The sequence below is a fragment of the Boeremia exigua genome (genome assembly GCF_020726555.1).
Source record: "Boeremia exigua strain MPI-SDFR-AT-0100 chromosome Unknown C7974scaffold_11, whole genome shotgun sequence".
NCBI classification, from domain to species: domain Eukaryota; kingdom Fungi; phylum Ascomycota; class Dothideomycetes; order Pleosporales; family Didymellaceae; genus Boeremia; species Boeremia exigua.
In genome coordinates this window covers 845,515-858,068 of record NW_025763528.1, presented here as the reverse complement: position 1 = coordinate 858,068, position 12,554 = coordinate 845,515, and the positions used below count along the sequence as shown (strand labels likewise).

General features: G+C 59.2%; 6 protein-coding genes across 6 annotated transcripts; 2 read left to right on the top strand and 4 right to left on the bottom strand.

The window, feature by feature from the left end:
* Positions 1–25: 25 nt before the first annotated feature.
* C7974DRAFT_318558 (carboxylesterase family protein-like protein) lies at positions 26–1,823 on the bottom strand (the record flags this gene model as incomplete). The annotated part of the gene is made up of 3 exons (XM_046138658.1): positions 26–1,110; positions 1,160–1,517; positions 1,569–1,823. 3 exons carry the CDS (start codon positions 1,821–1,823, stop codon positions 26–28), a joined length of 1,698 nt encoding a protein of 565 aa, XP_045993376.1.
* Positions 1,824–2,473: 650 nt separating this feature from the next.
* C7974DRAFT_379456 (uncharacterized protein) lies at positions 2,474–4,531 on the bottom strand (the record flags this gene model as incomplete). The annotated part of the gene is made up of 1 exon (XM_046140466.1): positions 2,474–4,531. The coding sequence occupies one exon, from the start codon at positions 4,529–4,531 to the stop codon at positions 2,474–2,476; it is 2,058 nt and encodes a 685-aa protein (XP_045993375.1).
* Positions 4,532–4,984: 453 nt separating this feature from the next.
* On the top strand, positions 4,985–7,188 carry C7974DRAFT_402040 (uncharacterized protein). The gene has a single exon (XM_046142652.1). The coding sequence runs from the start codon at positions 5,100–5,102 to the stop codon at positions 7,011–7,013; it is 1,914 nt and encodes a 637-aa protein (XP_045993374.1). The 5' UTR covers positions 4,985–5,099; the 3' UTR covers positions 7,014–7,188.
* On the bottom strand, positions 7,189–8,614 carry C7974DRAFT_402039 (ubiquitin-conjugating enzyme E2 6). Its single transcript, XM_046142651.1, has one exon. It carries the CDS (start codon positions 8,260–8,262, stop codon positions 7,426–7,428), a length of 837 nt encoding a protein of 278 aa, XP_045993373.1. The 5' UTR covers positions 8,263–8,614; the 3' UTR covers positions 7,189–7,425.
* A 46-nt stretch (positions 8,615–8,660) lies between these two features.
* On the top strand, positions 8,661–10,517 carry C7974DRAFT_402037 (mitochondrial outer membrane protein-like protein). Its single transcript, XM_046142650.1, has 3 exons — positions 8,661–8,744; positions 8,805–8,921; positions 8,982–10,517. Exons 1-3 carry the CDS (start codon positions 8,721–8,723, stop codon positions 10,362–10,364), a joined length of 1,524 nt encoding a protein of 507 aa, XP_045993372.1. The 5' UTR covers positions 8,661–8,720; the 3' UTR covers positions 10,365–10,517.
* C7974DRAFT_47596 (uncharacterized protein) lies at positions 10,476–11,145 on the bottom strand. The gene has a single exon (XM_046146657.1). The coding sequence runs from the start codon at positions 11,016–11,018 to the stop codon at positions 10,587–10,589; it is 432 nt and encodes a 143-aa protein (XP_045993371.1). The 5' UTR covers positions 11,019–11,145; the 3' UTR covers positions 10,476–10,586.
* Between the last annotated feature and the right edge of the window lie 1,409 nt (positions 11,146–12,554).

The window sequence follows — 12,554 nt, the reverse complement described above, 5'->3', positions numbered from 1 at the left end:
TCGTAAGGGACTTCCACGAAGCCAATTATCTCCCATAGACCTCGAGGTTGTTCGCATTAATGAGCTCCATGCCCTCCTTCCTCCACGTATCCGCCTCAGCATGGCTGGTAACATTCGCATCGAAGACGTAGTCCTGGGGATCTGCGTTATCATATGCGGGCCACAGCTCCTCAGTACCATTCCACACGCCGCCGTCCCGCCACGAGTTCGGGTCCAAGTCGCTGACAAAGCTGACCCAGCTGCTGCTCATGAACTTGCTCAGATCGCTGTAGCTCTGAGTCTTGTTCTCAAACGGCGGGACCGCGATGGGCGGATACCCAACACCAAGCAGGTTCAGGAACACAAAGGCGACTTCTTGGAAATGGGTGACTCCGATGACGGGCGGCAGGCCGGCAGGGATCGCGTTGAAGCGGTAGCAGTATGCGGGCACACCGGCAGTAGCCCAGGTCTGGCATGTCAGCCGCCTCAGCGCGATGAAGAACTGGTCGCCATAGTAGCTCGCTGAGCGGCGGAATTGCGCACCACGTGGGGGGCCTGGTCGCGTGTCTCCGAGGTTGGCGATCACGTTGACAGAGAGGTCGTCGGGGTAAGCCTCGAGAAGCTGGTTCGCAAGCTCGGGGGGAATCGGATGTTCGCCGGATGTCAGGAAAGCATACAGATCCTCTGTGGTGTCCACGGGTGACGGAGAGAAAGCGCTTCCTTCGTCGCTGTTGGCGCCGCTGATGATGGGGACGTGGACGAACTCGCCATTCGCCATTTGAATCGAAGTGCGCTTCTGGATGAAGTCGCCATCGAGGACGGGCATGAACCCGGTAGTGTTCAAAGCGAGACTTGTGACATTGACTGCGGCATTGTACTGCTCAGCAGACAGTGTACGCAGACACTCAATCTGTGAAGTAGCGTTCACGCATGGTGTACGGCTGACGATCGCGTTGTACCACTCAGAGTATTCCAAGGGGTCGTTGAGATGATTGAAGTGTACGGGGTTGCCAGACTGCATGATAGCACCACGGAAGAGCTTGTCGTCTCGTCCGCTGTAGGCAGTCAGCTGGAAACCAACGGACCCGGCCCCTGCGCTCTCGCCCAAGATTGTGACTTTCTCTGGGTCGCCTGGCTTTTATTAGTATGGGGAAGTAGGTGAATTTCGGACTCAACTCACCCCCAAAAGCTTCAACGTTGTCTTGAACCCACTGCAGTGCCAAACGCTGATCTCGCAGCCCAAGGTTCATCTCGCCGGACTTCTGGATCTCTGCACTTCCACTCAAAAAGCCCCAAGCGCTGAGTCGATAGTTGATGCTTACACCGATAACTGGCTTGCCGATGTTGACAGAGTTCTGAACCATGAAGGTCAGGTTGTAGCGTTGATCTACTGCGGTTCCCATGTAGTAACCGCCACCGTGGATCCAGAAAGCAACAGGGAGCTTTTCGTCCTCGCATCCGGCAGGGCGGACAACATTGACGTAGAGACAGTCCTCCGAGACGGGGTAGCCCCATTGATCAGATCCATACCCATAGCACTATTCATTGTCAGTAGTCTCGCCAGTTGCTCTGATAGATGATGAACGTACCGCAGTAGAGTACTGTGCAGCAGGTCTTGTATCGGTCCAGCTTTGATTCAGGCTAACCGGGTTCCTGAACCTCAGACTGCCAACGGGAGGCTGCGCATACGGAATACCGAGGAAATAGTCTTGGTTGTACTCGGGTGAGTAGACACCCTGATAAGTGCCGTTCCTCACACGAGCCGTTGGACCTGTGACGTTGGTAGGCGCACAGCTCGCAATGCTGGCGCTCAGCGAAAGTACCAAAGCTGCCTTGCGCATCATGTTGAAGGAAACCCGTGGTAGAGGACAGGGACAGAGATTCTCGATGACAGCCTGACCACAGGATTTATGTACTTTGTGAACAGGCCGGATACTATTCGCCGACATCGAGCAGGAATTGACAGTTCCCCACAGCCCTAAGCGGCTCTATGACCTCGTCAACGGACCATCACCCATTCAGGACCAGGAAATCTCCGCGTGGCAAGCTTTTGCGGGGAACACGCCGTGCCTAGCATGGTTAAGCAACGCGGGATGTGGGGATAAGCTCTTAGTTGATGTCTATGATAGGGTAGGGAAATGCCGGTGTTCACCCATCGGCAGAACAACGTTAATCTGGACGTGTGGAGAACCTTGGGGGCTGGAGAGAGACATGGGACTTTTGGAGCTACGGCACTTGTAACGGCATGTCTTGGAAGTGCGTGTCCACTTCCATGACTTGTTTCGGCACATCTGCGTTGTTTGACATGACTTGCATTGCGGCTCTACGAAGCCGGTCGTATCCCCTTATCTTACACGAAATGTATGAAGAGCGCCGATAAAGCACACGGTGCCGAATATGTGTGCCTATATTTTGCTCGAAGATGAATGATTTGCTTTCGCGCGGATTGCTGTCGGGTCATCCTAGGCAGGCTGTACAACACATAATAGCGCTCTCAGTTTTTGGGTACAGCTCCGTCGGTCTTCTTGGCCTCGGGTTGTTCACTCTTTGCGGCTGGCGCTGGAGCCTCTTCGATGAGTTCATCAAAGAGCCCTCCCTCAGGCTCCATGCCCTTACCGACAGCCACCAGAATTCTTCCAGCGCGACGGAACTCATCACGGATAGTAACGATCCCGCGGTGAGTCACAGTCCTTGCCACGTTGTGGTCGACCTCAAAGGGGTCTTCGATAGCAAAGAGGTATCGGTTGGTAACCTTCTTCTCTGCTGTGACGATAGTTGTGGCGCTGACCCACCCCTTTTCCTGCTTCGAAAGAATGCCGCCGGGTGTGCGGAGAGAGAGCACCTCGGATGTCCAGTAGAAGTTGTTTTGGCGCCCATAATGACCACCCTGCGAGGCGAAGTATCGGAAGAAGCCGCATAGAAGCGATGCCAGGGGTTGGCGATTCTGCATCAATCGTCCTTCTTGTGCTGCTCTAATAATCTCCTCTTCGTTACGCCAGAATCGAACTTCATATCCACCAATGGTCGTCGCGTCCTTAAAGCGTTCGGCCAGGGAATTCATGTCAGTTGCGTGTGGCAGATAGTGCTGCAAATTTGGACAGACTGGCGGTGACGCAACATTGACAAGGTAGTGAAGGACCATCAAGACCCAACCGTACGATGAGAGCGTGCCTGAGTAAGAGCTGTTGATCTTGCGACGCTTAGCCCAAGCCTTAACGAACAAAACCATGGGTCGAACTCTAGGATCCGTGAGAGAGTAGCAACGGAGCATGTGGGTATTGTGAATGCCTAGTGGATTCGCAAAGTTGATATCGCACTGGATGCCAACACCGCTTTTCGGAAAGTCAAGAGGCCCGAGGACTTTCTCACGATGCCACTGCTTCTCTGGACGATTCTGGTGCTCCTTATTGACCACTGCGGTAGTTGAGGGGTCGGTTGAGTCTGACTTCGATACGGCGGGAGACGCTTTCTCGGTAGTCGCTTCAGTCAAGCTTTTTGTTGCCGCAATTTCGGACGTCTGCTTGGTTCCTGCTCCATTTTTCTGCCCTACAGCCTGCAGGACTTTCTCGTCGGAAGTCGGAGGCGGCACTGTAAGGTCTATTGAAGGCGGTGTTTGGGGATATTTCTCCTCATCGGGAAGACCTTCCCACTTTTTGCGTTCGTCGTCGAGGGCGGTGTACAGTGTGTCTGTCGGGGTTTCGCATACTTTCAAAATCGGCACCCGTGTACGAGTGAGCAGACGGCCCCCCATCTTTGCATCGAGAACCGCCTTCTCAAGGACACGGGGAATTCTAGGGCCGATCTCGGTCTCTTCAGCTCGAGAGGGATCGTGCCACTGGGGCACCACGGCGAGGTCCATGTCAGAACCAGGCAGACCAAAGCCGGAGCCGAGACTGCCGAATGCTACCAGAGAGATGTCCTTGATGTGATCAAGATCTTCGCCGCCATGTTCAGCAAACGCTTGCCGTATGATTGTCTCCAGACCGTTCCTGAATGCGTTGTGCTTTGAGGCTTCGGCTTCAGTCATTTGGACTTTAGGAAGCTCACGTCCGACGATCTCCTCCATGAACTGCACCTGGGCTGCCGCATCAATCCTCGGCTGGCTCTGGTAGCCATTCTGAGCGTACTGGGGACGAGGATACTGATGAGCGCCACCTCCTCTAGGTCCTTGCCCTGGCTGATTGAAACCACCTTGCGGTCGTTGCAGAATTTGCGGAGAGGCGTCGTTTCGCTGTTGAGCATGGGCGTAGTTTTGTGGTTGTTGATAACGAGGGCTCATTCCGTTGTTCTGGGTGTCAGGTCTACCGCCACGTGTGGATGGCGATCCCATCCCATAATACGGTACGCCTCTGGCGTTGTTGTGATGAGCATAACCGCCACGATGATTCGGACCTGAGCCACGTTGAGAGCCGCCCCGGCCACGACCGCGTCCTCGATACTGGCCTGGCTGGTTGTCGTGGGGGCTCTGTCCACTGGCGATGGTTACATTGCCGAGTATCATGCCACGGAGCTGGTTCTCAAGATCCTTGGTAGTAGGTGGAGCTTGACTCATGATTGCGGTCGGCTGTGGTGGATAATTGGAGCTCTTAGTAAATTTGTTTGTGACTACAGAGTTCAATGATTTGCCGTTACTCTTGCTGCACAGTCCTTTCTGGTCGATCGAGTCTAGATGCTCGTTACAATGACCATGAGCTGCGTCCGTGCATAACCTGGAGAAGCGAGGCTCGATACGCAGAGGCTGGTGGTCCGTGAAAGTGACGAAGCTGTGAGTCGATCTATATCTACCAAACCCGGAAGTCACCGTTCGTGCACCGTTGTCTCGCGACGTTCGATGCTGCTTTGTGGTGTTGTACCGCGGCCGTTTCTTTGGAGCAAACAAGTGCACAGATGCACGTTGTGTAGAAGGCTGGGGCACATTGCACCGAGCCTCCGATACCTATGCCAAGTCGGGGATCCGCTAGCGCTTGTCGCCTGGAAGGCGCGCTGGAACGTCACTGCTGAGCTCCATCACCATTGTCTCGAACAAAGACCGCACCGCTGCTGCCTTCCACCATCGCCCGCGACACATTTTCCGCCCATCACATTCTTTCCAGCAGTCTTAGAATACACACTCGTTCATCATGAACAACCTGCCGACGGCGCCTCCGCAGCAGGCGCCGCCGCCTGCTGCACCAAGCAGCATCCAGGCTGCCAAAAAGAAACGCCCACGTCCCAAGGAAGGCCCTCTCCGCGCGCCTCGCCGACCATTGGCAAAAATTACGCGCCCTTTGGTGTCTCTTGCGCAGATGAACGAGACGTCCAAGCCCGCCAACATCATCGCGCAAGGTATTGCGTCGCCGGCTGCGCTGCGCTTCGAGTACCAGTCGGCAGGCGCAACAAGCTTTCCTCTTGTCGTCACGCGCCGCGATCTCAAAGAGCTGCGCCATCACGTTCTGCGACTCCAAAACAAGACACACATCGACGTCCAGGACCCGCGCCAATTCGCTTCGCCGATCCGCCTTCACCGCCGGGACCCGCGTGCGCCGCCCAGTGGAGCAGGCTCCCACTTTGAGGAGGAAAACACAAAGGAGGATCTAGAGGAGACCAAGGAGCGCGAGCGCATTGAGATGCAGAGAGAGGAGCGCCGTAAGATCCGGGAGGAGAACCAGGCCAAGATCGCGCCCACGGGCAAATCAAAGCCACAAGCGTTCCAGAAGAAGACGGAGCAGAAATACCGACCGGATGACACGCCAGAGGCCAAGAAGCGCCAGCTGCTACGATACGAGGAGACTCTACCGTGGCATCTTGAAGACTTTGAGAACAAGCAAACGTGGGTTGGCACGTACGAGTCGGAGCTTTCTGAGACACACGTGATGCTGTCGCAGAACTCGCAAGGCAACGTCCAGCTGGCACCCATCGAGCGCTGGTACAGGTTCAATGTCAAAGGCAGGGTTAAGGTCACGAGCGGCGGCGACGACACCGAGAAGGTCATGTTCAAGGTCGAAAGAGTACCCGGGTTCCTCAGGAACATTGAGCAGCGTGCCGAGGCGAGAGAGAAGGAGGCACATCAGCTCAAGGGGCGCAACCAGATGAGCACACGAGTGGGTGGTGGTGCAGACGACGAAGGCCGAATTCGTGCCATGCGTAATCAAGAGGGTTATATCAAGCGTGAGGCTGATGCTGACGACATCGACTTCAACCTCGACGAAGACTTCGCCGACGACGAAGAGGGTCTGAACGGACTGTTTGAGGGCGATGAGGACGACGTAAAGGAAGCGTCGGAGAAGCTGAAGCGAGACCAGCTTACTGCGTCGCTCTGGGACCGTGACGAGAAGGCAATACAGGAAGCGGAAGAGCGCGAGGAGATGGAAGCAGAGGTGGCCAAGGGGCTCGAGAAGGGACTGAGGAAGACGCTCGTGAAGCGCGGCAAGCTCTACGACTATGCTGAAAGTGACATGTCTGAAGAGTCAGAGACGGACAGCGAGACAGAGCGCCAGCGCACAAAAGAAGAAGAGGAGAAGAAGGCGGCCGAGGCCAAAGCCGCAGAAGCCGGCAACGTGCCCTCGGGGACTTCGAGCAAAGGCACCAACACGCCCATCGGCTCGAGCACGCCGTCTGGCACGCACAAACCCGTGGACAAGCTCAAGTCCAAGAAGCGGCCCAACTCGGAAATGTCCGAGGCCAGCGGCAACGAGTCGTCGCGCATCAAGAAGAAGAAGAAGAACAAGCTCAACGTGGTGCTCGGCAGCGGCTCGCCCACGGCATCGGCAAGCACCAGCCGCGCGGGCAGCCCCGTCCCCGGCTCGCCCGCGGCCAGCCAGCCCAAGCTGCCGTCGGCGCGGGAGATTTACGACTCGCTCCCGCCGCAGGGCATGGGCATCCAGGCGCTCATCGGGCTGTTCAAGGGCCGCGTCGACAAGGACAACTCCAAGGTCTTCATCTCGATTGTCAAGGCCGTGTCCAGCTTTGATAATCAGCGCAAGTGGCTCACCCCGCTGCCGCAGATGCCGTCCGAGGAGAGCATTAACGAGAAGCTCAACCGGAAACAGCAGTAGTTTGTTGTGTGGGTGACTGGGCGCGGGTTGGTTATCTATGTAGCGGGGCCCTGAGACTGGCTGCGGGTGGGTGTGTATGTACGCCGCACTGGAGTGTAGACTTGATAATGGACTCACGGTCGCGTCGACGCTGTCTCGTTATTTTCCTTGACGTGTGCGCGGTGTGGATAATAGAGGTGGTTTTAGGTGGTTTACTATCTATCTAACCGGTCTATGGCAACCAGAACCAGAACCAGACCAACACCGGATTACATGTATCGCTCGTGCGCGATGTGTGGTGTGTGATGCGTGTTATCACGTTGTATTCAAATCAAAACGCCGTGCCCATGCTATGCCTCCCAAAATTCCTGTTCCTATATCCCTTGCTGTCTCACGGCGTAAGCCCAAATCAGACCTGCGCTGCGTTTGTCGCTCAAGCCTGCGCTGCGTTTGCGACGGCGCCGTCGCCCAGCACCCTGGCCACCAGGATGTAGGCGAGGATGGTGCCGAAGATGATCTTCCACTTGTTCCGGCTCAGATAGCCCTGGCCGGCCTCGCGGGCGATCTGGGCATCCTGCACGACGGTGGTGGCGCTGCCGTTGGGGCGGCGGCGCAGGCCGGCAACCTCGGGCGGGCAGTGTGCGGGAGCGGCGGGCTGTGCGGCGCGCGGCAGGCCCGTGACGGGGTCGATGTGCTTGTCCTTGATCCACTTGAGATTCTCGTCGTCGACGTCGGGCCACTCGAGGCGGAACTTGGCGCCGCCGTCGCCGGCCTTGATGCCGCCGATGCCGCGGGCGGAGGTGCTCGGGGCGGCCGTCTGCTTGGAGCCGCCGCCGGTGGAGTTCCACCAGCGGGTGCGCTGGGCAAACAGCTTGCGCTCGTGCTCGCTGGCGCGCACGCTGCCGGTGGTCATCTCCTCGCTGGTCATGAAGCTCAGCAGCCCCGTGAGGATGGTGCTAACCTCCCAGGCCGGGTTGAAGCTCTTGGGGTGGAAGTCGGAGATGCTGAGGCACAGGCGCGTGCTGGGCTGGAAGCGGCCGGACGGGGTGTGCATGCGGATGGCGGGCGGGGCGAAGGGGTAGTCGGGCGGGAACATGAGGGTGCCCCAGTACTGGCCGCCCTCGTACGGGGTCTCGGGCGGGCCGGTCAGGATGTAGTGCCACTCGAGGATGTTCTTCTCGGACGGGTGGGCGACGATGTAGGGCGGCGGCGACTTGGCGATGGCGGCGTACTCCTTGGTGAGGCGCTTGGTGGCTGCCGGTGTGGCCATGTGTGCGGTGGGTGGAGGTGGTGGAGGAGGTGGAGGTGGAGGAGGTGATGGAGGTGGGAGGAGGCTGTGCGGTGCAGCGGCGGACTATGTACGTGTCGGGAGGTTGTGCGCGCGGAGTTTGGGTGCAGCGCAGCAGTGGTGACGCCAGAGGCAAGCGCGAGCGGCAAGACAAAGAGGGTATCGCGCGGCAAACAGGTGGACGAAACAGAAGGGGCGCGAAGGAGATGCGAGGGGCGCGCGGGCTGAGTAGAACGGAAGGACGGCGTGGAACGGGCGTGCGGCGCACGGGTGGGAGTGGTGAGCGAAGAGAGGAAGTGCGGAACCGCCGCGGCTGCTGGAGCGAGCGTGGAGGTGGAGAGTGGAGGGCCAGCGCGAAGTCCGGGCGGGCACGTGCGCGATGATGCACCCGCAATCTTCACTTCGCAGCGCCAAGGCCACGCTGCCACCGAACAGCCCTGATGGCGTCGCCCATTGAAGACGATGTGCGTACGCCGCGGCCCCCAGCGCGCCTCTGACTGACGACTGACGACTGACGCCGCCAGGTCTTCGCCCGGCTCCAGCACAAGACCGACGCGGCCGCGCTGCAGCGCCAGCAGGACGAGCTGGCCGCCCGCCTGTCCGCGCAGCACCACAAGTCGCAGGAGCGCCTGGCCGAGCTGGTGCGTCCGCTGCCACTGTCCGCCGCCACTGTCCGCCCGTACCGCAGCTAACGCCCGCAGGTTGGCGACAACACGTCGCTGCCCGTGACCATCTCGTCGGTGCGCGTCCTGCACGCCAACCGCACGCGCCGCGGCTTTCTCGAGAAGGTCGTCAGCCCCATCCTGAGCGCCAACCGCGCCGACGAGTACACGCTCGAGGACGCGCTGCGGGAGGTCGGCACCGCCACGGCCAAGCTGGACCGCTTCGGCATCTTCAAGTCGCCCATCTCCGTCTTCCTCGACCGCCCCGACCCCACGAACGCCGCCTCGGCGCCCACCGACGTCGACGTCTACATCTCGGCCCACGAGCGCGGCAACTACACCATCAAGACGGGCACTGAGGCCGGCGCCTCCGAGGCCGACGCCTATGTCAACGCCGAGCTGCGCAACCTGTTTGGCGGCGCCGAGACGCTCCGCGCCCACGGCTCGCTGGGCACCCGCACGCGCTCCGCCTACTCGCTGGCCTTCGACACGCCCATTCTGAGCAACCCGGACCTCAAGTGGCAGGTCAATGGCTTCGCGAGCTCCGTGCTGAAGAGCTGGGCCAGCCACGAGGACGTGCAGAAGGGCGCCAGCACGAAGCTGCTGTGGCGCTCGCCGGCGGGCCACGAGCACACGCTCGCCTACTCGGGCATCTGGCGCCAGGTCACGTCGCTCGCCGAGCAGGCCTCGCCCACCGTGCGCGCCGACGCCGGCGACTCGTTCAAGTCCAGCCTCACCCACACCTGGACCAACGACAAGCGCGACTACCCGCTGCTGCCCTCGCGCGGCTACCTCATGAAGACCGTCTCCGAGCTCGCCGGCTTCTCCGTCCTCGGCGGCGACGCCTCCTTCTTCAAGACCGAGGCCGAGTCGCAGCTGGCCGTCCCCTTTGGCACCACCGGCATCACCCTGACCGCCGGCCTGCGCGGCGGCCTGATCTGCCCGCTCGCCAGCGCCGCCGGCGCCCAGCCCCGCGCCAGCAGGATCAACGACCGCTTCCAGCTCGGCGGCCCCAACAGCGTGCGCGGCTTCCGCCTCGGCGGCCTGGGGCCCCACGACGGCGCCGATGCCGTAGGCGGCGACGTCTTCGCCGCCGGCGGCGCCTCGCTGCTCTTCCCCGTCCCCCGCGTCGGCAAGGAGACGCCGCTGCGCTTCCAGGCCTTTGTCAACGGCGGTCGGCTGCTCGCGCTCCAGGGCGCCAAGTCCGACGACGGCAGCTTCGCCGGCGACGCGCGCGAGAGCCTCAAGAAGACGCTGCGCGACCTCAAGGACGAGCTGCCCAGCGCCGCCGCGGGTGTGGGTCTCGTCTACGCACACCCCATTGCGCGCTTCGAGATCAACTTCTCCCTGCCGCTGGTCATGCGCAAGGAGGAGCAGGGGCGGAAGGGCCTGAGCTTCGGCGTGGGCATTGAGTTCTTGTAGTCCCGGGTCGGTGGTAGTAAGAAGTGTAGATACGGTGTAATGTACCAGTACTAGACAGCAAGCAAGCAAGCGAGATTTCTCATCACATCCGTAGTACTACGCCTCTCTCTACCTCCGCGTTATCCTCTGCCTCCACCCAAGTCCCACAGCTTCTCCGCTGCACTTCTTGCCCCCAGCACACCCTGCCCCCCACCACAGCTCGTTCCCTCCACACGAGAGCCTCTAACTGTCCATCCAGAACCGCCGCCACCACACCGTCTCCGCATCCAGATACCACGGCCCCACCCCCGCAATCAGCTCCTCCGGCCCCGGCACCCCCCGTGCAGACACGTACCCCAGCGCCATGACAAAAGTGTCGCAGATAGTTAAGCTGGTGCGGGCGAATGCGCTGTGCGAGACGGTGTGCGGCATGCTTGTGTCGTCTGGAGTCTGGGTGATGAAGAATTGTAGAGAGCGATGTGGAGAGCGATATGGAGACGGAGGGGCGTTTAGTGCATCGTGATTGCTGTTTGAGGTTGAGGTGTCTTGGGTGAGCTTGAGTGAGCTTGAGCTTGGATAAGCGTGAGGTGAACTTGAGGTGAACTTGAACTGAGCTTGAGTCGACTTGGAACAGCTTGAATTGACTGTGAGCTTGCGGTGAACTTGAGTCGGCATCAACGACCTGGAACGACTTGAATCGACTTGACTTCCTTGAACTAAGTCTGAGTCTGTCTGCACCGACCCCAACCCAAGCTCCAGCCGCGTCTACATCTACGTACCACCGCACGCCCCCCGCCCCGCACCGTCCCTCCCAACCACCAACCCACGCAGGGCAGCGCGCGAAGCTGTGCGACGTGCTAAGGGAGCCGCCCAAACACTTGTGTGTACGCGCAGCGCGATTGGAGGAGCGGGGTTAGTGTGCAGCGAATGGAGAGCCAGAACGCGGTGCTGGTGTGCGGCTGCGAGTGAGAGGCGCGTGGAGGCGTGCGATGCAGTGTATAGGGGCGGTTGAGACCTGCAGGTTGTAAGAAACCTCCGGGCGTGTGGAGTGTGTTATGTCTAGGATGTAGGTTTGCAGTGTGGATGGTGCTGGCCTCGGTGGGTTGGGTTGGTGGATGGAGGGTTTTCAATGGGGATGTTTCAGCTGGTTGCTCTTATCGGTGTGACTGCGAGGTGCATCTCGGTGGAGGAATAGATGTTGCCTTCCACACACAGCTTTCAGTATCTGTTCTTCTCGATCGAGTTCTTCTCTTCATCTTCTGAAAAATAGTACGAAATAGTAGGTTGTTCAGGCTAGGTCTGTTAGTTCTACGCTGTGAGATGGGCTTGTGAGTGTCGGGACTTCTAGTAGATGTGTACCACCATCCACTTCGACGATGAACTACAGCATCAAGCCTGAGTTAATCCACTGCGCCATTTCAGAGCACAACGGTAACGTCGCCGTGCCCAAGACAACACGGTGCGCCTTGTGTCTTGGGCTGCAGGTTTCCTTGGTCCTGCTCCATCACAGGTACTCGTTGAAAGTGAGATTACTACAGTTCTTCCGAGAATCATCACGTTGGCCGTTGCGTGTATTGTGTTGTGGTCAAGAAGGCGCTTTCTCGTTGAGATGTACATACCTAGTACGCTTAAACGGAGGTATTCGATCGGTCTCCGGCTTATTGGCTCCGATGAGATGGTATGGATCATACAGAAGTGCCAAGTGGTTGGACGTGCTTGGGTGCGTACTGCGACCTACACGCCATCCCATTTGACTCAGTCTTCCGCTCCGTCGCACCGGTAGGATATCTCTTTTCGACCGCTGTGGCTGTTTCTCGCGCCGTCAAGCTCTCGACTTCAGATGGCGTTGTGCTCTCCAGCTCAACGTTGTCGTCGCTCGTCTGCAGGCCTCAACATTCGACGCCCTTGCCGCAACGGCTGTCTTTCCCAAAGGAGGATTCGATGCGCGCCGTATTTATCGTGTTACCTCAGCGGCGCTCAAAGTCGCGGCAGCGGAGGTGCGCCTAAAGGCTTGGAGTACCTTTTAGGCAGTCCGCTAACCCCATGGGTTTAAGGCGGATCCCACATGGTCAGACGCCTCCCGCGATGATCGCAACCACTTTCAACGTCCGGGAGGCCCAACGGCAGCAGTAACACACATCCTGGGGGCATCTAGCTCTGCGACCACATGTGCTGGTGACACGAACTCGGGGCTCGGGCTGACGGTTAGCT